The 25,382-nt window shown below is 47.8% G+C and overlaps 1 protein-coding gene across 2 annotated transcripts in view; it reads left to right on the forward strand.

The window, feature by feature from the left end:
- The window catches only part of anxa6 (annexin A6), an 84,862-nt gene that overhangs the window by 25,770 nt on the left and 33,710 nt on the right, over window positions 1–25,382 (forward strand). For both annotated transcript variants that reach the window (XM_080201255.1, XM_080201254.1), the window contains exons 4-15: window positions 1,356–1,450; window positions 4,162–4,275; window positions 6,091–6,181; window positions 7,539–7,618; window positions 11,282–11,338; window positions 13,054–13,147; window positions 13,738–13,833; window positions 15,733–15,791; window positions 18,210–18,332; window positions 19,121–19,179; window positions 20,704–20,782; window positions 23,592–23,673. In XM_080201255.1, the coding sequence (XP_080057381.1) occupies window positions 1,356–1,450; window positions 4,162–4,275; window positions 6,091–6,181; window positions 7,539–7,618; window positions 11,282–11,338; window positions 13,054–13,147; window positions 13,738–13,833; window positions 15,733–15,791; window positions 18,210–18,332; window positions 19,121–19,179; window positions 20,704–20,782; window positions 23,592–23,673 (1,029 nt within the window). The remainder of the gene's footprint in view (window positions 1–1,355; window positions 1,451–4,161; window positions 4,276–6,090; window positions 6,182–7,538; window positions 7,619–11,281; window positions 11,339–13,053; window positions 13,148–13,737; window positions 13,834–15,732; window positions 15,792–18,209; window positions 18,333–19,120; window positions 19,180–20,703; window positions 20,783–23,591; window positions 23,674–25,382) is intronic.

Consider the following 25,382-nt stretch of genomic DNA (forward strand, 5'->3'; position numbering starts at 1 on the left):
CTTACATTAACACTGTAATGAAGTTGCTGTGAAAATCCCCTAGTCACCACACTCCGGTGCCTGTTCGGGTACACTGAGGGAGAATTTAGCAAGTCTTTCGGACTGCGGAGGAAACCGGAGCACTCGGAGGAAACCCACACAGATGTGGGGAAAATGTTCAAACTCCACACAGTGACTCAAGCGGGGAATCAATCCCAGGTCCCTGGCACTGTGAGGCAGCAGTGATAACCACTGTGCCACCCATGGTGCAGCTTATCTTCCTTTTCGGAAATAAATCCTTACCCGGTCTGAGCCAGTGGGTGGTTTCAGACCCACAGCAATGTGGTTGACTTGGAAATGCTGAGTAAGACACTCCACTCCATCACAGCAGTTCCACAGTCACCTTCTCAGGGCAACTAGGAGAGGGCAATAGATGCCAACCTGGCTAATAGCATCCAAATCCTGAGGATTCTAGTGGGAGGGAAAATTCCTCAACTGTTGAACCCATTTGGAAACTTTGCTTCAATTTCTGAGCCATTGTTTTCAATTCTCGATCAGTGTCTCCTTTTCGATCAGGTGCTTGAAAGCGAAAGGACCCAGTTTATATTTTACAAAATTCTTCCTCAGGTTGTGGGCATCATTAGCTAGGCCAGCATTTATTGTCCATTTTTAATTGCCCTTGAGAAGGTGGTGATGAGCTGCCTTTTGGGTATGCAGGGACATCCTCTGTGCTGTTAGGGAGTGAGCTCTAGGGTTTTGACCCAGCGACAGTGGAGGAACGGCTGAAATAATCCCAAGTCAGGATGGTGAGTGGTTGGGAGGGGAATGTGCAGGTGGTGGTGTTCTGGTGTGTCTGCTGCCCTTGTCCTTCTAGATGGTAGAGGTCATGGGTTTGGAAGATGTTGCCTAAGGAGCCTTGGTGAGTTGTTGCAGTGAGAAAATGCTGGAAAATCTCAGCAGGTCTGGCAGCATCTGTAAGGAGAGAAAAGAGCTGATGTTTCAAATCCAGATTTTGCGATGTTCCAGCATTTTCACATTTGGTTTCAGATCCCAGCAGTAATCCAGTAGCAGGTGGTACACACAGCTGCCACTGTGCATGGGGGATGGAGGGAGTGGATGATTAAAGTGGTGGATGTGGTGCCAATCAAGCCAGCTGCTTTATCCTGGATTTTTCCTGATTTTTGTACATCTTTCCTTGGTCCCTGACCAAATTTTGGGAATGGCGAGAAGAGGCCGAGGCAGTGTTACCCACACTCTGTGGCAGTGTTGCTTTGTAATAATCAATATAGTCACACTCCCAGACTGAACGTGACTTGGGATTGTCTGGCATAACATGTAAGAACTGACACCCTGTACCTCTTTGACATTGAATACAGGCAGCGATAAAGAAACCATCATTGACTTATTGACTTCCAGATCTAACGCTCAGCGGCAGGAAATCTGTACATGCTACAAGACTCTCTATGGAAGGGTAATTTCTCATTTAGCGTTTTTGTGCGTGTTAAAATGTAATTATTTCTCCTTTTTTTTGACAAATCTCTGCTCCAGAAAGATGGTTGTTCAAGCTGCGAAGGGAGTCTGTCCTGGTGTGAGTTACACATTGTTGATATCAACAATCAGCCCATTTATTTTTCACGAGTTTATTTAATTCTCTCAGAAACGTGGTGGGTTTGAATTCACCGCCCCCACCCCCCACATCACCCCCAAACACATTCCATGTTCTAATCCTTTCTGATCAAAAAATTCTTCCTTGCCTTCCAGATTATGTTTTCCGCATTGACCCTGAGTTTGTTCCCACTTGTTACAGGTTCACTAACTAGTCCCAACACACCTAACCCACTCAACCATTCCAAATTTGAATCATCCCTTTAATCTCATCTTCCAGATATAACCAGATGTTTCTATTGTTGCTGCGATCCCAGTAAATCGCTTTCCCAATGGTCAAATGAGAGTACAGAGTGTGCTGTCAGAGAGCTAGTACAGTGGGATGGGCCAAATGGAGAAAAGGGAATAGGAGCAATTGGATTGCTCTGTCAGAGACAGTGCAGGTGAGATGGGCTGACCAGCAGAGATCCTGGGTCATCTCTATCCTTTTGTATTCAGTCTGTAGTCTTGCTAAGTGCATTCCAGCGCCGTCTCTCGGTACCCTAGCCCTCGTCAACCTTACAATATCCACACCCTCTTGCTCCAACAGTGCGACTGTAAAAGGCTTTTCATTATGTTTGTGTGTCATTTTCACATACCAGCTAAAAACCGTGTTAACACCCTCGTGGCATGTCCCCGAACCTGGTTATTTTTTAAAATGTTGCTGTTTTGGTAATGATACCTTGCTGTAGGTAAACTGTCTTCAGCCCCTAAAATGACTCAAAAACCCACATTTTTGAAAATTGCAACTTAGACACGTAATGATGGTGGGTGGGACGAGATATTTGTTAATCTACCCTTGGCGCTTATTGGCTGGTTTTAATTATCCCATTCAATCCAGCACATAATGTGGGCTCACTTTTAACATTTTAAGAGAAACTTGGACAGGTACATGGATGAGAGGGGTGTGGAAGGATATGGTCCAAGTGCAGGCCAGTGGGACTAGGCAGAAAAATGGTTCGGCACAGACAAGAAAGGCCAAAAGACCTGTTTCTGTGCTGTAATGTTCTATAGTGTGTTCACGTTCCCTGAAACAACTCCCTGGGGGTGTTTTTACCAAAAAATTTCTAAGTTCAGAATTAGCGTGAAAAGGGGAGAGTTTCAGATCCATTTTCTAGTGAGGCCACAAGTGTAATCTTATGCCACTCTATGCAAAAAAAAATTCTGCTAAATTTGTTTCGGGCCAGCAGAGGGAGGGGGCGGAGCCTAAATTCACCAGAAAGCCAGTAGCTGACAGCAGAGGGCGCAATCGCACATGTGCAAATCTCCTTGTTTGACCTCCCCAGCCGATCGCCGCCCCCCCTCGGGCTGGCATGAACCCAATTTTTCAACACTCATGATCTTACCAGCTCGCCCTGCCCACTGACCAGCACCGGGGCGAGAAGGTAAGATCGCCCCCTCTGCTGCATCTCATTCCTCTCCTTGCGGGCCATTCATTCCATAGCACTGTACTGTCTCTCTGACAGAGCCATCTATTTGATCCTCTTCTCTTTCTCCTTTCAGCCCATCGTACTGTACTAGCCCACTGACAGAACACAATGCTCAGTCCTCACTGGTGTTTTGTAGATACTGAAAGGACATTTCAACCAACGTGAGGGTGATTTACTGGGATTCTAACATTGGAAACATCTGGTTATAAAGGCAGATGGGGTTAAAGGGATGATCTCATCAAGGTGGGGAAATAATGAATGGGTTTGAGCAGGTTAAGTTTACTGGGACTTGGGAGTAATCTCAGGGTGAAGGCAGGAAGCATGATGTGGAACATTGAAAGGAATGTTTTGGTGGGGGAGGGAAAGGAAAACATTGGTTATGGAGTTAGCAAGGGCAAAATGATGGCCTGGTGGTGTTATCCCTAGACTATTAATCCAGAACCTCAGCAAATGTTCTGGGGTCCCATGTTCGAATCCCACCATAGCAGATGTGGAATTTGAATTTGATAAACAAAAATATAGAATTAAGAATCTACTGATGACCATGAAACTATTGTCAGGAAAAACCCACCTGGTTCACTAATGCCCTTTAGGGAAGGAAATCTGTCCGTGTGGCATACATGTGACTCCAGAGCCACAGCGATGTGGTTAACTCTCAACCGCCCTCAGTCACCTAGACTTGGGCAGTAAATGCTGGCCAGCCAGTGGTGCCCATGTGCCATGAATGAATAAAAAAGAAAGTACCACCCAACTATTGTACAAACTAGGCTTGTAATCTCTGGAATAGGGGAAATTCAAGCGTGCTTAAAATGATCAATGTTGTTCTGAATCCAGAACAGGGACTGAGAGCTGGGAATGTGAGAGCGGAGATATTCTGAAGTGATGTCAGGAATACCTCTTCTCACAAAGGGTAATGAAAAACAGAACTCTGCCCCCTTGCCCAGAGAACCCTGTGACTGGCGGGTAAATTGCTACATGTTGTGTTGGGTTAGTTACAGAAGCAGGGTGGGTTGATGGAGTTATAGATCAGACACGATTTAATTGGGCTCAAAGAGCTAAAGAGAAGTGATGCGTATTTTTGAAAATGATGACAATATTTCTGTCTCAGGATCTGATTGATGATCTGAAATATGAACTAACGGGAAAATTTGAGAGACTGATCATTGGCCTTATGAAGCCTCCTGCTGTGTACGATGCCAAAGAACTGAGAGATGCCATCAAGGTAAAACTGTATTCACTCTCCCATGGTTACCCAGTGAAAGTCTAGGCAGTTAATATATTGTCGGAGGGTCAGTGCTGAGGGAGTGCCGCGCTGTCAGAGGGTCAATGATGAGGGAGTACCGCGCTGCCGGAGGGTCAGTAGTGAGGGAGCGCTGCACTGTTGGAGATGAGACCACATCTGTTCTGTAAAGTAGATTTTAAAGTTTTGGAGCTACTATTCAGACAGGCGCTGGGAGTTGTCACTGACCTCCTGGTGCCATATTTCTCTGCAACTCACTTTGCTTTAAAAAAAACTCTCACTTCTGTTAGTGGGATCTCACTGTGCACAAACTGGGTGCTACAGCTCCTGCATTACTGCAGTGACAACGCCTCATTGCTGTAAAATCCCCGGGATAGCATGAGGTTGTGAAAGGTGCTATAGAAATGTAAGTTCTTTCATTCGGTTAATGCAAATAATTTAACATAATGATGACATGCAGCATGCTGGCAGTGTAATTCGCACTGCTGCCTCTCAGCGCCAGGGACTCGGGTTCAATTCCCGCCTCAGGTGATTGTGTGGAGTTTGCACATTCTCCCCATGTCTGCATGGGTTTCCTCCAGGTGCTCTGGTTTCCTCCCACACTCCAAAGATGTGCGGGTTAGGGTGGATTGGCCATAATAAATTGCCCCTTAGTGTCAGGGGGATTAGGAGGGTAAATATGTGGGGCTATAGGGATAGGACAGGGCCTGGGTGGGATTGTTGTTGGTGCAGGCTCAATGGGCTGAACGGCCTGTTTCTACATTGTAGATTCAATGACACCCAGCCAGTTGAAATTCAGTGGGAGTGTGATGCCAGCTGGAGATCATGGGCAGTTCTGTACCAGCCCAGCTGCCCTGTCAGACAGAGGTGGCAGATGCCAGTGGGAATCTTTGGGAGCAGCATTGGGACAGATTCCTGACACGTTCCTGCTACCGGGAGACCTGAAGCCTGCCTTAAAATCCTGTCCCACATGTTCAAATTGCGCCAATGCCAAATCAGAAAATATAATCCAATAAATCACATAACTTGCCCATAAGGAGAAGTTACACAAAGTTTGGTTCGCTGATTTTTGTTTTGACAAAACGCACAAAAAAACCCCTGCATTTCGATGAAACCTTTTATGATTTTAACATGCCCCGAGATGTCTTATTTTTAAAAATGCATTCGTGAAGTGTGGGCATCTCTGGCTGGGCCAGCTTTTATTGCCCCTTGGGGAAAGTAGCGGTGAGTTGCCGTCTTGAATCGCTGCAGTCCATGTGGTGTAGCACCCACAGTGTTAGGAAGGGTGTTCCGGGGTTTTGACCCAGTGACAGTGAAGGAACACCCGATCTGTTTCTAAATCGGGATGGTGAATTACTTGGAGGGGAGTTTGCAGGTGGTGGTGTTCCCCATGCGTCTGCTGCCCCTTGTCTTTCTAGATGGTGGTGGCGGTTGTGGGTTAGGAGCCTTGGTGATTTGCGCCTTGTAGATGGTACACACAGCTGCCACTGTGGACAGTGAGTAAATGTTGAATGTGGTGGATGGATACTAATCACACAGATTGCTTTGCCCTGGATGGTGTTGAGCTTCTTAAGAAACCCAGAGATTTGGGTACATAACCCGCAGTGCAGTACAGAGGGAGTGCTGGACTGCCGGAGATCCTGCCTTTCGAATGAACAGAGGCTCCCACTGCTCTCGCCTGTGGAGTCTGAGCATTATTTCCAAGAGCAGGTTAGGAATTGAACCTGGAACATGTGGTCTGAATGCTGGGGAAAATATCCAATCCATTGGTTTGAATGTATCTCTCTCCGTTAACAGGGACTTGGAACTGATGAGAAATGTGTGATTGAAATCCTTGCATCCAGGAACAACAAGCAGATCCACGAGCTGACAAAGGCTTATAAAGAAGGTAGACTTATAAACCTGAGGGTATCCGTATCCTAAACTGCGGAACTGCTGATCACAGCCCCCTCCCCATCCCTCACTCCGTGCCTCTGACCATCACTGCTCCCCCTCCCCGTGTCTCTGACCCTCACCCCCACCCCCCCCCCCGCCACCTCTTGGTGTCTCTAACCCTCATTGCTAACCCCCTCCCCATGTCTCTGACCCTCACTGCTCCCCTCACCCTGTGTCTGTGACCCTCACTGTTTACCCCTTCCCTTGTCTCTGACCCTCACTGCTTCTCAGAGAAGGTCAAACTCCATTTTAAGATTCTCACGATTGTTTCACATTCCTCCCAATCTCTGTAACCTCCTCCAGCCTCAGCAAATTCTGCTCTCCTCCAATTCTGGTCTCTGGCACAACCTTTATTTTAGTTACTGCATCATCGACGGCAATACCTTCTGAGGCTTTATTCTTAAGTTCCGGGATCTCCTTCCTAAACCCCTCCATCTCTCTATCCCTAAGGTACTGCTCAAAACCTGCCCTCTTTGACCAAGTTTCTGACCACCTTCCAAATACCTCCTGTATCTCAGAGTCGAGGTTTGTTGATCACACTCTAGAAATACCATCAGATGATCTGCTACAGCAAAGACAAGTTATTGTTGCTGTCTGGACATTTCTCTCCAATCTCCTGAAGCCTGGTTACCTCCCAGGCGGGGCAAAAACCAGAGTGAGAAATCCCTGGACAAATGAGGAGTATCCAATATCACTGCTCCCCGCTGTGTCTCTGACCCTCACTTCTCCCCTCCCCCTGCCTCTGACTGTCTCAGGCGAGTAGCTCAGCATTCCATTCTGTCCTCCACAATGCCAATACCTTACATAGAATATACAGCCCAGGAACAGACCATTCAACCCATGTTTGTCTCTGTTCCCCATAAGACCCCTCCCACCTACTCTAGTTAACCCTCTCTGTGTATCTTTTCATCCCTTTCTCCCTTTGTTTGTCTTAAATTCATCTACGCTGTTCAACATCAACCACTCCCGCAGCAAGTTCAACATTTTGGTTAATTATATATCTGTTTAATTATTTAATTGGGCCTCCACTTGCCCAGAGAGGCACTAACGGCAAATGAGTTAGCCGAGTTAGAAGTTCTATGCTTGTAATGTTTCATTCTGTAAATAAATGTCAAGTTGAATAAGGATTGATCCCAGTTCTATCCTTCACCACCTGGCCTACTTGCCTATGGCACATTTTGTAATCCAGTTTAAATGAAAGGTTTTTCTGAATTCCCTGTTCTGTTTATTAATGATTATCTTGGCTGTTCGTGGATACGTTTGTAATGGTTGCTGCCTTGTATCTAATGATGTTTAATCTCTTTGCACAGTGTATGAGTCAGATCTGGAGGCTGATATTGTTGGTGACACATCTGGACATTTTAAAAAGATGTTGGTGGTTCTTTTGCAGGTGCGTACAACACTGACTTTAACTACGAGGTGTTCAAAAAAAGTACGGATGCTGGCCTTCATAGCGAGGGGGATTGAATATAAAAGTAGGGAGGTCTTGCTGCAGCTGTATAGGGCACTGGTGAGGCCGCAGCTGGAGTATTGTGTGCAGTTTTGGTCGCCGCGCTTGCGCAAGGATATTTTGGCCTTGGAGGCAGTGCGGAGGAGGTTTACTAGGCTGATACCGGAGTTGAGGGGGTTGAACTATGAGGAGAGGCTGAATAAACTAGGCTTGTACTCGTTAGAGTTTAGAAGAATGAGGGGAGATCTCATTGAGACGTATAAGATGATGAATGGGATGGATAGGATAGAGGTGGAGAGGCTCTTCCCGCTCAAAGGACAGTAGGACTAGAGGGCACAGCCTCAAGGTAAAGGGGAGCAGTTTAGAACAGAGTTGAGGAGGAACTTCTTCACTCAAAGGGTGGTGAATCTCTGGAATTCTCTGCCCGTGGTGGAGGCTGCCTCGCTAAATATATTTAAGACGTGGGTTGATGGGTTTTTGATAGGCAAGGGGATTAAGGGTTATGGGGAGAGGGTGGGAAAGTGGAACTGAGACACGACAGATCAGCCATGATCTTATTGAATGGCGGGGCAGGCTCAAAGGGCTAGATGGCCTACTCCTGCTCCTATTTCTTATGTTCTTATGAATCTAGAATTAGCGAGACCATTCAGCCCCTCGAGCTTATCCACCGTTTATTAAGATCATGGCTGATCTGCAATCCATCTACCCATCTTGGCTCCATATCGCTTAACAATCTTGACTAGTCAATTTCTACCAATTTCAGGCTTAAGAATATTCGTTAGGTGAGCATGCTTTTTGTGGGAGGGAGTTCCACACTTCGTCCTGACTTTGGGTAGAGAAATATTTCTGACCCGAGGAATGGCCTGACTCCCACGTGAGCTGTATAAGGTGCTGGTGAGGCCACACCTGGAGAACTGTGTCCAGTTTTGGTCTCCTTACTTGAGAAAGGATATACTGGCACCGGAGGGGGTGCAGAGGAGATTCATTAGGCTGATTCCGGAGTTGAGAGGGTTGACTTATGAGGAAAAACTGAGTAGACTGGGGCTATACTCACAGAAATTCAGAAGAACGAGGGGCGACCTTATAGAAACATATATGATTATGAAGGGAATAGATAAGATAGAGGCAGGAAGTTGTTTCCACTGGTGGGTGAAACTAGAACTAAGGGGTATAGCCTCAAAATAAGGGGGAGCAGATTTAGGACTGAGTTGAGGAGGAATTTCTTCACACAAAGGGTTGTGAATCTGTGAAATTCCCTGCCCAGTGAAGCAGTTGAGGCTACCTCATTGAATGTTTTTAAGGCAAGGATAGATAAAATTTTGAACAGTAAAGGAATTAAGGGTTATGATGAGCGGGCGGGTAAGTGGAGCTGAGTCCATGACAAGATCAGCCATGATCTTATTGAATGGCGGAGCAGGCTCGAGGGGCCAGATGGCCGACTCCTGCTCCTAGTTCTTATGTTCTTAAACCTGAAAGAACTGAAACCTTTCAGTGACAAACCTATCCAGACCCCAAGATTCATAAGCAAAACCTAAACTTTCTTGGCACACCGAGATAAATTCAACTAAAGTTTATACATCGTTCAGAACAATAGCCACATTCCCTTTATATTCTGGTCCTCTAGCTCTGAAGGCTGTAAGTCTTGTGGGTAGCCTCCCTCCTCCTTAACCGAGAAGCTCTGGATTTCATTCCTTGATGGTCAAGGAAGCTGTGTTGATAATGTGAGCGTTATCCTGCGAATCTGCCCAACGCTCGAGTGTCAGGTGGTAAAAATGGGAGTAATTCCAAGCCAGTCTATATTGGAAGAAAAACAGAGCGCTTATCATCTCTAACCCTGGCTCCAGACTACAACATGTATGTAGAATAACTCAAACTCAGTGATTTACAACACCCAGTTATAAAGTCTAATGTTCCGTTAGCCTTTTGATTAATGTTTGTATCTGACTAGTACAATTTATTATAGATCAACCCTCTGGGCCTCCACTGTCCATAGTTTTTCTCATTTATCTTCTTCCCTGATCCAAAATGGATGAATCATAGAATCCTGCAGTACAGAGGGAGGCCATTTGGCCCATCGAGCCTATACTGACCACAAACACATCCAGGTCCTGTTTCTGCAACCCCACACTAGGGTCAATTTAGCGTGGCCAATAAACCTAACCAGCACAAGTTTGGAATGTGGGAGGAAACTGGAGCACAGAATGACCTGAGGCTGGAATTGAACCTGGATCTCTGGCACTGTGAGACAGCGTTGCTAAGCACTGTACCGCCCTCAAGTGAACTCTCATCTGTCGCACTTTTGCCTGACCACTTAATCCACCAGTGTCTTTTGATGTTATTCTCCTTTCTATCCTTCAGACAGAGATAGATAGGTTTTTGATTAATAAGGGGATCAGGGGTTATGGGGAAAAGGCAGGAGAATGGGGATGAGAAAAATATCAGCCATGACTGGTGGAGCAGACTTGATGGCCTGAGTGGCCTAATTCTGCTCCTATGTCTTATGGTCTACACTACTTACAATATCCCCAATCACAAATGGATGGTTTGCCATTCAGTAAGCTGGTTCCTAAATGTCTACCTCAACTCCATCTTCTTGCTAGCTCCTTATAATCCAAATACCTATTGATATCATTCTTGAAAAGACAATGACAAAGCACCCACAGTCCTCTGGAGGAGTGAATCCAAAGATACACAACCCCTCCGAAAGAAGAAATATTTCCTCATCTCATCCTAAACGACCGACCCATTACTCTGAGAGTGTGGTGCTTAGACTCTGCAGCCTCTCAGCATCTACACCATCAGCCCCCCGAGATTCTTGAGGAAGATAATCACTCAGGAAGACAGTTACAGAAATTGGGTCTTACAGATGAGGCTCCAGTTTAAATTTGGAACAGACCGGACCAGTTGTCCGTTTTAGTGAATGGCGGAGCAGGTCCGAGGAGAGATATCCATTCCCACTCCTGTTCTTCTGATCCATGCTCCGACCTCAACTTTTCAATATATTTAGTCATGGCAAACAACACGACGGAGAACCGTCCGTTCAGGTTTGTCACCGGGCAGAACGATTGGTGGTATTGGAAGTAGTGCAGCCAGGAGTGTGAACCGCAAACAAAACATTGCTAGATGAATGGTATCTCTTCACTGTATGTGTAGCGACAATATCTACTCTGACCCTGCATCGATGCACCTGATTTCCCAGCAGGGGACACCAGAGAGCAACTTGGGTGCTGGGAATCTGAGGGGTGCTCAGAATTCAAACTACTTTAACCTGATAGTAATGGGATTATAGTGTAGCGATGTGATTTTTACCCAATAGTAACCAGTGGTGTGATTTTTTTTTTTAACCCAATTGTAACCAATGGGCCAAAGGGCCTCTTCTGGACTGTATGATTCTTAATGCTTCTATAAGAAATACCCGATTGATTAACTTCTCTTGGTTGAAAGTTTCTAAGGATATAGATCAAATCAGCAAGTACGTATCAGCCATGATCTGATTGAACGGAGTTGAGGGGCTGAATGGCCTCTGTGTTCCTACAATGCAAATAGACTTTCAAGAAAGACGGGAGAAAGTAATCATTGCTTTCCTCGACTTGTGTTTTCCAGGGAACCAGGGAAAAAGACGATGTGGTCAGCGATGATCTGGTGGCCCAGGATGCGAAGGTAGGTCCAGTACAGGGGCTTGTCATTCCCCAGCCCTGACTGACTGTTAGTCCAGCTCCCCAACACCAACCGCACTGCTCACACCCAGCGCTGTCAAGGTAGCGGAGATTAGAGCAAAGGCCTCAAACTAAAATGGATTTACATTTCTTTAACACAGGAACCAAAATGCTTTACAGACAGTGAAATACTTCAGAATGTGGTGCACTTTTATAGCGCAGTGATTCGCACTGCTGCCTCGCAGCGCCAGGGAACCGGGTTCAATTCCGGCCTCGGGTCACTGTCTGTGTGGAGTTTGCACATTCTCCTTGTGTCTGCGTGGGTTTCCTCCGGGTGCCCCAGTTTCCTCCCACACTCCAAAAGATGTGCGGGTTAGGTGGATTGGATGTGTCACATTGCCCCTTAATGTTCAAAGATATATAGGTGAGGGGGATTAGTCATGGGAAATGTATCGGGTTATGAAGATAGAGCATCTTAACCAGGCCCTCTCCCTAGCCTATCAGAGAGTTGGTGCAGACTCAGTGGGCCTCTTGTGCGCTGTAGGGATTGTGTGATTAAACAGTTTCCCATTGGTGGTTCGTGTCAGTAACCGGATAACTGGAGTAAAATTGAGGAGAATTTATTATTACGCAGCGAGATGTGATGATCTGGGAATGCGCTACCTGAAAGGGCAGGAGAAGCAGATCCGATAATAACTTAAATAAAAAAATTGGATGAATAGTTATAGGTGGAAACTAATCGATGGCTAATAATACTGAGTAATGTGGCTGGCATGGACTCGATGGGCTGAATACCCATCTCTACCCTATATAATTCAATAACCTGATGAATTGCGGTCATTGTTGTAATGCAGGAAACACAGTCCCTGAATTGTGCACAGCAAGATCCCACAAACACCATTGAAACAATGAGCAGATAATCTGTATCTCCTTCCAGCAACGTTGGTTAGAAATCATTAGAAACTCTACAGCACGGAAGGAGGCTATTTGGCCCATCGAGTCTGTACCAACCGCCCCAGCTAGGCCCGATTTTCCCCGCAACCACACATATTTACCCTGCTAATTTCACTAACCCACGCATCCCAGGACACTAAGGGGCAATTCAGCATGGCCAAGCCGCCTAACCTGTGCATCTTTGGGAGGAAACTGGGGAGAACGTGCAAACTCCGCACAGATGGTGACCCAAGCCGGGAACTGAACCCAGGTCCCTGGATCTGTGAGGCAGCAGTTCTAACCGCTGTGCCACTGTGCCAATTATGAAGCAATATTTGGCCAGGGTGCCAAAAAAATGCTCCTATCACTCTTTTTTCCCCCCAAAGTGCCAGAGGATGCTTAATGTGTGCCTGAACAGACAGGCAGGGTGAGGCTAAGATCTCATCTACAAAAGAATAAGTTCCACAGACAAGTTGCACAATCTTGGCTTGCATTCCCTGGCATCTAGAGGAATGGAGACTGATCTGATCACTGTTGGAAATGCTAAAAGGAACTGAAAAAAAAAGATACAGAGAAACGATTTCCCCAAAGAGGGGGACAGGGCCTTCAAGGCAAAGGTTGTCAGAGTGTCATTGAGTAGAAGTGTAGAGAGAGAGAGAGAGCAAAGGTGGGTGGAAGGATTTGAGACAGAAGTCAGAGCCCAGTTCTGATTGGACGGGGAAGCAGACCTGAGTGGGCTGAATGGCCTCTTCCTGTTTCTAACGTTCCCGTGTTTAAATCCCGCAGGAACTGTATGAAGCTGGAGAACTTCAGTGGGGGACCACAGAGAGCACCTTTATCACAATCCTGGGAACTCGAAGCTTTTGCCATCTTCAGTTAGGTACAGTGACCGAGTATTGTGATTAAATCCATCATTTATCCTGATTTTCCCCGTGTCTGAAATGGATTTCCTGCCTCACGTGGGCTGTGATTTATTAACATGTTAGCTCTGTGTCGTACCTGAATTGTAGCTGCAGCTTTGGAATTTTCCTGTCACAGTGCATCCGGTGAAAATTTTAACTCCTCTGTGATGGCTGGCACCGGCTCGATGGGCTGAAGGGCCACTCATTGTGCTGTAAAACTCTGTGACAAATTGCCATCACTGTGTGTGATCTTACCGGCTGCTCACGCTCCGCTGCTGCTGCTGCAAGCGAGGACAGGGTATTTGGAGCTCAGATAAATCTCTCTTCACTGCAGGGGACCCAGAGAATCCCGCCAGTGTGAACAGCCAGAAGATTCAACCCCCACCGTGTGTGAAGGTGCATGTTTATATACACACGTATGTCTGTATACCTGTACATGTGCAGAAGCACGTATGAGAGTGTCTGTGTATCTCGGTGTATCTGTGCGTGGGGGTGCAGGTGTATCTGTGTGTGTGTGTGTGTGTGTGTCTCTGTATTGCTGACCTCTCTCTCCTGTGTTACCCCGCAGTGTTTGACGAGTATCAGAAGATCGCTGGGAAGGAAATTGAGGAGAGTCTGCGGAGCGAGCTGTCGGGCGATTTTGAGAAGCTGATGCTTGCCGTGGGTGAGATGAAACTCGTCGGCTGAGTCTGTGTGTGACAAAGCAGGGTGGGGCTGTGTAAAATCCTGAACCCCACAGGGCTTACTAACCAGTGCAAACTGCACCAAGACAGCTTGCTAATGAGCTCATTAATATCGTGATTTCTCAAAGCAAGTGCGGGCTTTGAAAATGCCGATGACTGACAGAGAGTGGCACCCAAGTGCTGACTGGGCAGCATTTTCCTGGAATATCCACTCACCCCTTCCCACTGAGGGTGTGGAGTCTGCAGGTTGGCCTGTTCCAGGATGGTTCAGGGACTGGCATCCAGGGCAGAAGATTCCCCTCCAGTGATGGATATCCTGTCCCGCAGAGGGGGAGGGAATAGGAATCACCCCTGCAGCAGTGAATGCCACCCTGACCACCTCCTCCCAAACCTCTTGCAGCCCGAGACACCCCTTGGCAAGATGCCCATGACCAATCTCTCCTGGCGACCCCTATACAGTGAGATAAAACCCCACTACAGTTACTGTTTTCCAGGCAAAGAATCATAGAATCCCTACAGTGCAGAAGGAGCCATTCAGCACATCGAGTTTGCACCAACTCTGAGTATGTCCCCCACTATATCCCTGTAAGCGCAACATGGCTAATCCCCCTAACCAACGCATCTTGGGACAGTGAAGAGAATTGAACATGGCCAATCAACCTAACCCCACCCATCTTTGGACAGTGTAAGGAAACTGGAGGAAACCCACACAGACACGGGGAGAACATGCTGGTTCCACCCAGACAGTGACCCGAGGCCAGAATTGAACCCAGGTCCCTGGCGCTGTGAGGCAGCAGTGCTAACCGCTGTGCCACAGTGTTGTCCAAACACTGATTGAAGTTTTGGTGAAAACAAAGTTTGGTCTCAGTCCCCGGACACATTTTGAGTGTCCTCCTCGAACTTCCAGCAGGGCTTGGGCAGTAAAAGGTGCGATAGTGCTCAGAATGTTCAGCGGGTCACTGTTGGGAGAGCATTCGGTCAAACATTAACAAGCAAAATGGAGCGTGGCCTTTTTATTGGGTTTTATAGCTGGCAAGTCAATTCTTGACCAGCACCTCAATGAGCCGTTAAACAGCCAATTTCTAGGACAAGATTCAACTCCTCTAATATGATGGCTTCTGCACTGTGTGTGTGTGTGTGTGTGTGTGTATGTACTAAACCAGCATTTTAAATTTCAATCTCCAATTAGGCCTCTGTGGGGGGGCTTTGCAGCGCTGGGAGAATCTGGGGAAGTTGCCCAAGGAATCTATCCAGAAAAATGGCTATTTTAAATGGACGTTCCGGTTTACTTCCCAAAAGCAACATCAGTATCCGTCTGGATTTTAATGACAGTAGCCATTGGGTGGCATGGTGGTTAGAGCTGGATCAAGGTTTGATTCCCGGCTCGGGTCGCTGTCTGTGCGGAGTCTGCACGTTCTCCCCATGTCTGCGTGGGTTTATTCCCGGGTGCTCCGGTTTCCTCCCACAGTCCAAAGATGTGCGGGTTAGGTTGATTGGCCTTGCTAAATTGCCCCTCGTGTGTGGGGGGATTAGCAGGTTAAATAAATGTGTGCTCTTATAGGAATAGAGCCTGGGTAGGATTGTGGTCAGTACAGATTCAATGGGTTGAATGGCCTCCTGTACTGGTAGGGATTCTATGAACCACAGTTTCAGGGTCACCGTTAGCAATAACCTCCCCCGCCCCTTCCCCTACAGCCTTTGCTGGACCCTCTCTGCCCCCTGTAGTCCCAATTTAACTGGATCTATCTATCTTTCCACTGTACCCCGAGGTGAGAGATTATTTTGTGGTAATGTGATTTCTTTTGTGTTTTCTTTAATGAAATTGAATCTGACAACTTACACTTGTCTTCTTTGTGTGTTTCTTTTTGCAACCCCCCCAGTCAGATGTGCCAGGAATACCCAGGAATATTTTGCCTGCAGACTGTACAAAGCGATGAAGGTAAAACAACAAAGACTCTTTTTTGCAGAAGTACATGGGGAAATAGGAGGAAGCGGGCCATTCAGTCCCTCAAACCTGCTTTACCATTCAGTAACAACATGGCTGATCTTTTGATGTCACTTCCTGCCTCATGGTCCGTCCTCACTCACCTTTCCCAACTCACCGGTGCAGGTCGCCACCGGCAAGGATCACAGATACCCCACACCAACAGGGACCAGATGTGATGGTCTCGCTGATGGGACTGAAAGCGATTGACATCCCCCTGCTCCCCCACCCACCGACCCACCCTTGGGTGGTTGGGGCAGAGTGGAGCAGTATCCCTTTGCCAGCCTGGCACCCTGGCAATGCCCATTGGGCACCTTGGCACTGCCTACTGGACACCAGGTTCTGATGGGAACAGAGCCTGACTGGGGGGGGGGGGGGGGTGGGGGTGGAGGTCAGAGGGTAGGATGTCCAAGGGAAAATAAGGAAGGGGTGAACTCTGCATCAGGGGCGGGGGGGTGGTCAGTGGGGTCAGCGATTATGGGTTGAGGCTGGCAATCCGGGGAATGGGGATGAGAGGTGGTACCAATCAGGGGGAAGGGTGGCAATTATGGGGCGGGGGAGTGGGGGTGCTGGTTGACAGATCTCGTAGCACACTGTCTATGCACTATACTAGGTGACTGGATGCCTGTACAATGGTGCCCCAAGGAGCCTTCAGCTGGCTTCCCAGTGTGCCTCAGCCCCTCCCAGATACCTCCCCTTGCTGGTGGGAGTCACATTGTGGTCTCTGTATTGCACAGTGTGCCATAACTTACAACCACTCACCTTGCTGGAAAAACGGTGAGAAATGTTCAACACTAATTTCTTCAGAGGAGATTCTGCTCCATAAATCCGGAAACATTCCATTTCCAATGAATAAATCCAAAATTAGTCTATTCCACTGAGTAAATCTAGAATCAGTTCATTCCTACTGAATAAATCCGGAAACAGTCCGTTCCCACAGGGCAAATCCGGAAACAGTCCGTTCCCACAGGGCAAATCCGGAAACAGTCCGTTCCGACTGAATTCTCTTTTGAAGTACAGTTCCTCAGGTTCTGTTGCAAATACAGCTGGCAACAACCAAATGAAAAACTTCGGAGACTTCCATGAACTCGGGACATCCCGAGCCATTTTTCCTTGTTCATTTGTGGGTTTTGGGGATCGCTGACAATTGTCACCCACCCTTAATTACCGGAGGGAAGGTGATGGGGAGCCGCTGTAATAGCTGTGTTCATCTGATAAAACTGAGTGAGCCACCTCAGAGGGTCGAGCACATTGCTGAGGCTCTGGAGTCACGTGTAGGCCAGACCGGGTTAGGATGGCAGATTTCCTTCCCGAAAGGACGAAGTTTTGTGACAATCCAGTTGTTTCTGGGTCACCCTTATTGATTCTATCTTTTTATTCTCAGTTATTGTAGATTTTATGTAGTGTTTTTCTGGACCATCACCAGATGTTTGACAGCTAATACACCTCCAGATAGTCATTACTGTACTGTAAGCAGTTAGATACAAGGTACAAACATGAACATTTTAGTTGACTAGATATTTGTCGAAAACCTCTGACTTTGTCCACAGCTCGGATTCTCCGGTGCCGCTGCGGTGCACGGAGTTTTGCCTGTGTGTCAAATTCTCCATTCTCGCTGGCAGTGGGGCGGGAATGGATGTGATTGGGGAATCCCACCTGTTGCTTTAATAAGGTTGAATAAGTGGTAAATATTTACGTAGAACATTGAAGAGAGCTTCTCTGAAATGGTAGACTTCCCAAGAGGGGGCAGCACAGTAGTTTGCATTGCTGCCTCACAGCACCAGGGACCTGGGTTCGATTCTCAGCTTGGGTCACTGTCTGGGTGGAGTCTGCAAGTTCTCCCCATGTCTGCGTGGGTTTCCACTGGGTGCTCCAATTCCCTCCCACAGACCAAAAGACGTGCTGGTTAGGGGCATTGGCCGTGCTAAATTCTCCCTCAGTGTACCCGAACAGGTACCGGCGACGAGGGGATTTTCACACTAACTTCATTGCAGTGTTAATGTAAGCCTACTTGTGACACAAATAAATAAATTAAACCCAGGCCTGGTTTAGTTTTTCATTTGAAAGCTGGCATCTCCAGCACTGTGGCACTCTCTCAGTACTGCACTGCGAGCACGGGGCCAGGTTATGTGCTCAGTGCTCTGGAGAGGGGCTTGAACCCATGGCTGTCTGCCTCAAATACTGAGCCATACTGACATTGGGAAGAGTGGGAGTGAATTCCTATCAGATGCTGAACTCTGTGTACAGTGTCCAGGTGTCCGTGGTGCAGTCACAATGGAATGAAGACTTCCTGAATCAATCCATTTACAGAGTGAATTCTAACGGAGGTATCTCTCTCTCTCTCTCTCTCTCTCTCTCTCTGCCTCTGCGCAGGGTATGGGTACGCGAGACAACACTCTGATTCGGATCATGGTTTCCCGCAGTGAGATCGATATGCTCGACATCAGGGAAGAGTTTCGGATGAAGTTTGAAAAATCGCTGCACAATATGATTCGGGTGAGCGGCAACATCAAGCTTTGAACTGCTGGGATCAGGCTTCGATCTACACATCAGCCTGAGATTTCCCGCTAACCTGGGCTAGCCACTTAGTATAAAAGTGATCATAATGCAGCACCGTGACACCCTGGGTTAGAGACAGAGGGAAAAAAATCACCCAGTGTCCTGCTCTCGTGTGTGTGTGTGTGTGTGTGTGTGTGTGTGTGTGTGTGTGTGGTTGTGTGTACAGGCGGGAATGGGCATGTGCATGTGTGAGTTGGTGTATAAGTGGATATATGAGGGTGCGTGTGAGTGGATGGTTGGATATGTGCTGAGTGTGTGTGTGTTTTGTGATGGGTAAGGACAGGACTGGCCCTCGATATAATGCCCTGTTACCCTGCATAATCCATCACTTGTTAAAGTGAAGGGAAGCTAGCAGCTTGGTTGAGTTACTCCAGAGTGACTGCCAGCCGGGTGTTAGCAGCGTATCGTGATGTGACTGAGCGGGACAACACCCTCGGCCTTGCTGCTGATAACCAGCTCCCTCGTTGGCGGGGAGTTACATTGGGCACAGGGCAGAGACAGGTGACTCATGCCCATGCCCCCGATTGGCAGAGCTGGTGTGATAACCCCTCTTATTGTGTGAGGAGGTAAAGGAATTCAGTCGTTTCCTCAGGCCTGTGGGGACCCAGCCCAGCAGTTAATACCATGGTGGGAGTTGAGGGATGGAATGTTATGCTATAAGAGCGCTGAAGGTTTGCACTGTATCGACACACTGCCCTCTATCACTGCTGTCCACTCCCTTTCAGAGTGACACCTCCGGAGATTACAAGCGAGCTCTGCTACGACTGTGTGGAGGTGATGATGAGTAAGTCTTTTCACCTTAACATTCATCTGTGTGAGATCAGTACGGATCAGCGCGTGCCAGGCTCCAGTTCCCGTTAATACCGAGGCTGCGTACGATCTGTTTGATCGTTCAGATATTGAGGGCTGGGAGGAATGAACAGAATCCTGAAAGGTTTCACTGAGATAAGTCAAGTCAGTTAATCCCAGAAAGGGGAAAGAGGCAGCTGGGAGGAATGGACAGGATAGACAGACGGATACAATTACCTCTGCTGGTGGGGGGAGTCCGGAGCTGCGGGGGGCTGTGTTAATGAGGGGCTTCTTCACAAATAAAAGATAGTGGGAATCTGGAACTCTCTCCTGCAGAATGTTACTGAGGCACAGTTGGAATGTCAAACCTGAGAATAAGAGGGTCTTGCTGAGCAAGATGATGCACTATTAAAGAACCAAACTGGGTTTGAGTTCGGGAAGAGGTCAGCCAATGATCTACTGAGTGTTAGAAGAGACTTGAGGGGCTGAATGAGTTGAGTTGGGAAGGATTGAGTGGGTTGGGATTAGAGTTGTGTTGGGTTGGGGAAGATTGAGTGGGATGGGGTTAGGTTTGAATTGGGTTAGGGGTTAAGATTATGGATTAAGGATTAGGTTTGAGTTGGGATAAGGATTGGGGTTTGAGTAAGGGTTAGGTGTTAAGATTAGGGTTTAGGAGTTAGATTTGAGTTGGGTCAGGGATAGGGGTTTGGATTAGGGTTAGGATTAGGGTTTCAGGGTTAGGTTTGAGTTGGGTTAGGTATTGGGATTTGGGTTAGGGTTAGAGGTTGGGTTGTTAAATTGGGAAGAGGAGAGTGATGAGGGTGTTGGCAACACTGCTAAGATTGAACCTCATGAAGATTTAGCAGGGAGTGCCTAGCTTTCATTATGCTATCGATAGGAGACAACAAGTTGCATTGACGTAGCACCTTTAAAGTTGTACAAGGAGCTAAGGTGCTTCAGTTTGATTGTCAGCCACATGAAGAGAAATCTTTGTCAGAGGTAGATTTTAAGGAGTGGCTTCAGGAGGAGAGAGTTAAGAGATTTCTGACAGGATTCCAGAACTGAGGCCCAGGCTGCTGCAGGCCTGATGCCTACTGGTGGAATGGCTAAAGTCAATGATGTGTGAATGGCCAGAGGTGGAGAGGGACCGAGATCCTGATGGGTTGTCAGGCTCCAGGGGGTGCGAGAGAGGAAGCCATGGAGGAAACAAAAGGTGAAGAGGAGATTTATAAAGCTGAGAGATGGCTAATCCAATCAGCAAATGGGGCTGAGTGAATAGGACATTGAGTGGGTTCAGATACAGTTGGCAGGGCAATGGGCTGAGCTCGAGGTTTGGAAGCTGGGTGAAGGTCCCGGCAGTGGATCAGCTGAGACAGGGCAACGTCACCGAGGGTGGAAACACGGATACGTTGTCGGCAGCTCAACTCGGGATCAGATGCAATCCGTGTTCCTGCGTTACTTTCCGAGTCCCGTTCCCTTTTACCCCGGGCCTCACCGCGTTGTTTGCTTGATGTTGCAGTGCTGCAGGCGAGTTCTTCCCCGAGGCTGCCCAGATTGCCTATCAGATTTGGGAAGTCAGCGCTGCGACTCGAATCGAGGTTTGGTTTACACAAGTCGCTTCCGCCCCTCTCTCCACCCCCCACCCCTCACCCCTCTGCCTCCGCCAACACTCTGCTGCCCTTCCACACACCTTCCGCTGGCTGCGAGCTTGCACTTGACCCGTCTGACAAAACGCACAGCTCCGATCTTAAAGAGACAGTATTCTCTGCTCGAGTGACTCGCAGGGTTTCTTTGGGGGCGGGGGGGGAGAGATTTAAATTTAAAAGCTTCACAGAATTGGAAAGGTGTTTGTTCAGAATGTCACTCAGGTACAGCAGTAAGGTGAAGTGAATTACAAACATTTCAAAATGTCACTCAGTCACGGTTCTACATGCATCGTGTTGCCCTCTGAACTGTTTCAATACAGTCAAAGAGCAGCAGGGTGGCACAGTGGTTAGCACTGCTGCCTCACAATGCCAGGGACCCGGGTTCGATTCCCATCTCGGGTCACTGTGTCTGCGTGGAGTCTGCACTTTCTCCCCATGTCTGCGTGGGCTTCCTCTGGTTTTCAGTCATCGTAAGATCCCGACAGTGCAGATGAGGCCATTGGGCCCATCGAGTCTACACCGACCACAATCCCACCCAGGCCCTACCCCCCTATCCCTACACGTTTACCCACCAATCCCTTTAACCGACGCATCTCGGGACACTAAGGGGTAATTTTGGCGTGGCCAATCAACCTAACCGGCACATCTTTGGAGTGTGGGAGAAAGCGGGAGGAAACCCACACAGACACGGGGAGAATGTGCAGACTCTGCACAGACTCTCATTAGAATCATTACCCGAGTGTAATTTTGACTGGTTTCTGAGAGTGTTGCCTTTGAGCGCCTTAGGTGGCATCATGGGAACGCACAAAAATTTGAACTTTGACCCCTATTAAGTCAGACATTGGTATCCCCCCGCCTTGTCCATAAAAATGGAGCTTAAACAGACTGATAGCTTCTGAAAATAAAGCATTTTGAGATTAATTTAATGCTCTAATTTTGATACATATCTCTAGTTAGATCATTGTATTAATAGAAGCTCAGTTATGGTATCAAATTTGAGAAAAATCTTTAAATCGCCCCCATAATGAATGAATATTCATTCGATATATTCACAAGATGGTGACTGAGTTGGGAGAGAGGCTTCAGAAACTCGCTCTAAGCCACCACCTAGTGGTCACAGCCCTCACCTACACTGTCACAGCACACTGTTTACATACAACTTTCCATTCTCAGTGTTTACCTGCACTGTTTCCATGTCGTTGCAAATTACTGATTAAAAGTCATGGCGACCATAAGAGCTGCTGAGGAAAGATTTTTAATTTTTATTTGATAAGATGATTATATAGTGCAGATTGAGGCCATTCAGCCCATTTTGCTCGTGCAATCAAATTGTCTCAACACCCGAAAAACACGCAGCAGACACTGGGGTACTGTCTCTTTAAGTGAAGATTTGGCTCGTGCCTCCTGCTGTCCCACTAACTCTGCTGTGCTCAACTGACGTTACCCAGCGATTGGAGTGTTACTATCAACGCACCGGGACTGACTGGAAACTTTCCACCAGCCTCTAATGATTCCTAATACCCTCGCTCTAACCAAACAACTCTTTCCCTGGTTTTTCTATGCTGCTAATTGATGAATGGGCTGACTGCATTCCTGCAATATCCTCCTGTTTACCTCCGAGCATTATTAACTCAAAAATACTCAAACCCGTGGTTCCTGTGTGTTTTACTGGGTTACAGACAGATCCCCAGTCCTGTGTGGGTTACTGGGTTGTAGACAGGGCCCCAGTCCTGTGTGGGTTACTGGGTTACAGACAGGATCCCCAGTCCTGTGTGGGTTACTGGGTTACAGACAGGATCCCCAGTCCTGTGTGTTTTACTGGGTTACAGACAGATCCCCAGTCCTGTGTGGGTTACTGGGTTGTAGACAGGGCCCCAGTCCTGTGTGTGTTACTGGGTTACAGACAGATCCCCAGTCCTGTGTGGGTTACTGGGTTGTAGACAGGGCCCCAGTCCTGTGTGGGTTACTGGGTTGTAGACAGATCCCCAGTCCTGTGTGGGTTACTGGGTTGTAGACAGGGCCCCAGTCCTGTGTGGGTTACTGGGTTGTAGACAGGATCCCCAGTCCTGTGTGGGTTACTGGGTTGTAGACAGGGCCCCAGTCCTGTGTGGGTTACTGGGTTGTAGACAGGGCCCCAGTCCTGTGTGGGTTACTGGGTTGTAGACAGGGCCCCAGTCCTGTGTGGGTTACTGGGGGTTTCCATCCACACTCCAGGTTCATTCTTAGTATCTGCTCTCAGTAGATGTTCTGTGTTGCTTGAACCGATGTCTGTAGTCCTCCACCCAGCCTCCCCATACCCCTCCATGCAGGTTGGCTGGGGTGTGGGAGCAACCAGTCATTCTCTATCCGTTCACTCTGGAAGAGAGTCTTCTGTGGTGCCCCCACAGTCAAATAGCCCACTGTTTTGAGGTGAGATTTGGAACTGTTTTTGAGACAGTGATGAGGACAGAAGACAGTCTGATGAATCATTTTCCTTTCCGATTTTCACATTCCTTTATTGAGTTTGCTTCCGGCAGAACCTTCCGGATCTCTCAAACTGTGTAAAACTGAAGTCTTCTCATTACGTCCGGTAGGCGTGTCACCATGGGAGCCGTGCACAGGAATAGAGAGGTGTTGCAATGAGGATTAGCCTCTCTCTCTCTCTCTCTCTTTCCTCTCTGTCCACACACCCACCTCCTCCCCGCACTGCTCCCCACACTAACTCTCTCCTCTCTCTCTCTCTCTCTCTCTTACTGACGCACTCTGGTTTCTTCCCAAACAGCTGAAAGGGACAGTGCAGCCAGCTCCTGACTTCAAACCTGAAGAAGATGCCAAGGCTCTCCGCAAGGCAATGAAAGGATTCGGTCAGTGATTACCCACAGAGTCAGAGAATGTTCCGGAACAAAAACGGGCCATCAAGGCAGAACCTGCCTCCCCCACACCCTCACCATCACCACCCTGATCCCGTGGGTATGGTTTCACAAAGGGGTGTTGCTTCAGGGTGAATAGACTCTGAGTGTTTGGTCAAATTGTGGCCATCGTTAGATTTTTATATCCAGATTTTGATTTGAATTCAGATTTCACCATCTGCTGTGGTGGGATTTGAACCTGGGTCCCCAGAGCATTAGCTATGGTCTCTGGCCTACTAGTCCAGTGACAATACCACTGCCCCCCCCCCCCCCCCCCAGATAGCAGTAGAAGTGATACAAAGATGTCAGATTGTCACAAAACCTCCAGCTAGTTTTAGGACAGGAAACCTATCCTGGAGTTTAGAAGAATGAGAGGTGACCTCAGTCCATTTCTGAAGGGGTTTGACAGGGTGGACACAGAGAGGTTGTTTCCGGTCCCCTTGCACCAACTGAGGAATCCAGAACACGGGATCGCAGTCTTGGAAAATATAGGGATTGGCCACTTAGGACCAGATGAAGAGAAATGTCTTGTCAGTGTCTTTGTAATTCCCTACCCGAGAGGCTGTGCTTGCTCAGACAGGGAATATATCCCAGACAGAGATTGACAGGTTTCTGGATGCTACGGGAGTTGAGGGATTTGGGGATAGAGTGGGAGCGGGGGTGGTTGAGGCGGAAGGTCAGCCATGATCTTATGGATCAGGCCCTGGGGTCCAGTAGCTGCCTCCTCCTCCTGCTCTGATTTTGTTGTCTGGTCTATGTGACTCCAGTCCCACATCAATGTGATTGACTCTTACCTGCCCTCTAGTGGCCCAGCAAGGTGCTCGGGTGAGGAGGGATGGGTGATAAAGGCGACTGATGTCCTCACCAATCAATGATTTATTAAATGCGTCTCTTGAGCCTATTCTACAGACCTTCAATATTCACTCTGCCAAAGAGCAGTTGCATTTTCTCCAGAGATAAGTCATGGACGGTGGCTTTGGGAGGTGAGAGTTCGGAGGGGTCTAGTCTTTAGCAGGTTGTCACGATCCGGAAGGTTCTATCCACTGCCCCCCAGCCGCGCGCGTGCGTTCCTCTGTGTTTACTTCTAATTTAAATATTTGTCACCTAAAAGCTGAAATGGCTTCTGTCCAGTTACTGAGCAGTGAATTCTTTGCTATACCCTCTTGTGATCCAGCTCTCAGACAGTGAGGAATCAGACAGGGTGTGAAAACAAACTCCATTTTCTTTTTGTCGCTGGTAGATTGGAATGGGAAACCATGGCTAAAGGATTACATTTATATAGCACCTTTTTACATCCTCTTACGATGGGGAGATGGTGGCATGATGGTGCTGTTACTACCTTCCATTCCCTATGGGCAGGGGTGCATTATCGACCCTCTTAGTCTCATCAGTGATTTGTTTTTGTTAAAGGCGGCACCCCTTTTACGGGACTGTCTCTTTAATTTGCCCCTCAGTTGGTTTGGTTTAGTTTAGTTGGTTACCTGATCTGCTTCAAAAAGGATGTTGTTGCTGCAGTAATAATCCCAGGCTAATATCCTGTGGCCATGGCACGGTGGCACAGTGGTTAGCACTGCTACCTCATAGCGCCAGGGATCTGGCTTTGATTCGCGACTTGCGTCACTGTTTGCACATTCTCCCCATGTCTGTGTGGGTTTCCTCCGGGT

The sequence above is a fragment of the Carcharhinus amblyrhynchos genome, chromosome 13 (assembly GCF_965287045.1).
Source record: "Carcharhinus amblyrhynchos chromosome 13, sCarAmb.v2.hapA, whole genome shotgun sequence".
Taxonomy (NCBI): Eukaryota; Metazoa; Chordata; class Chondrichthyes; order Carcharhiniformes; family Carcharhinidae; genus Carcharhinus; species Carcharhinus amblyrhynchos.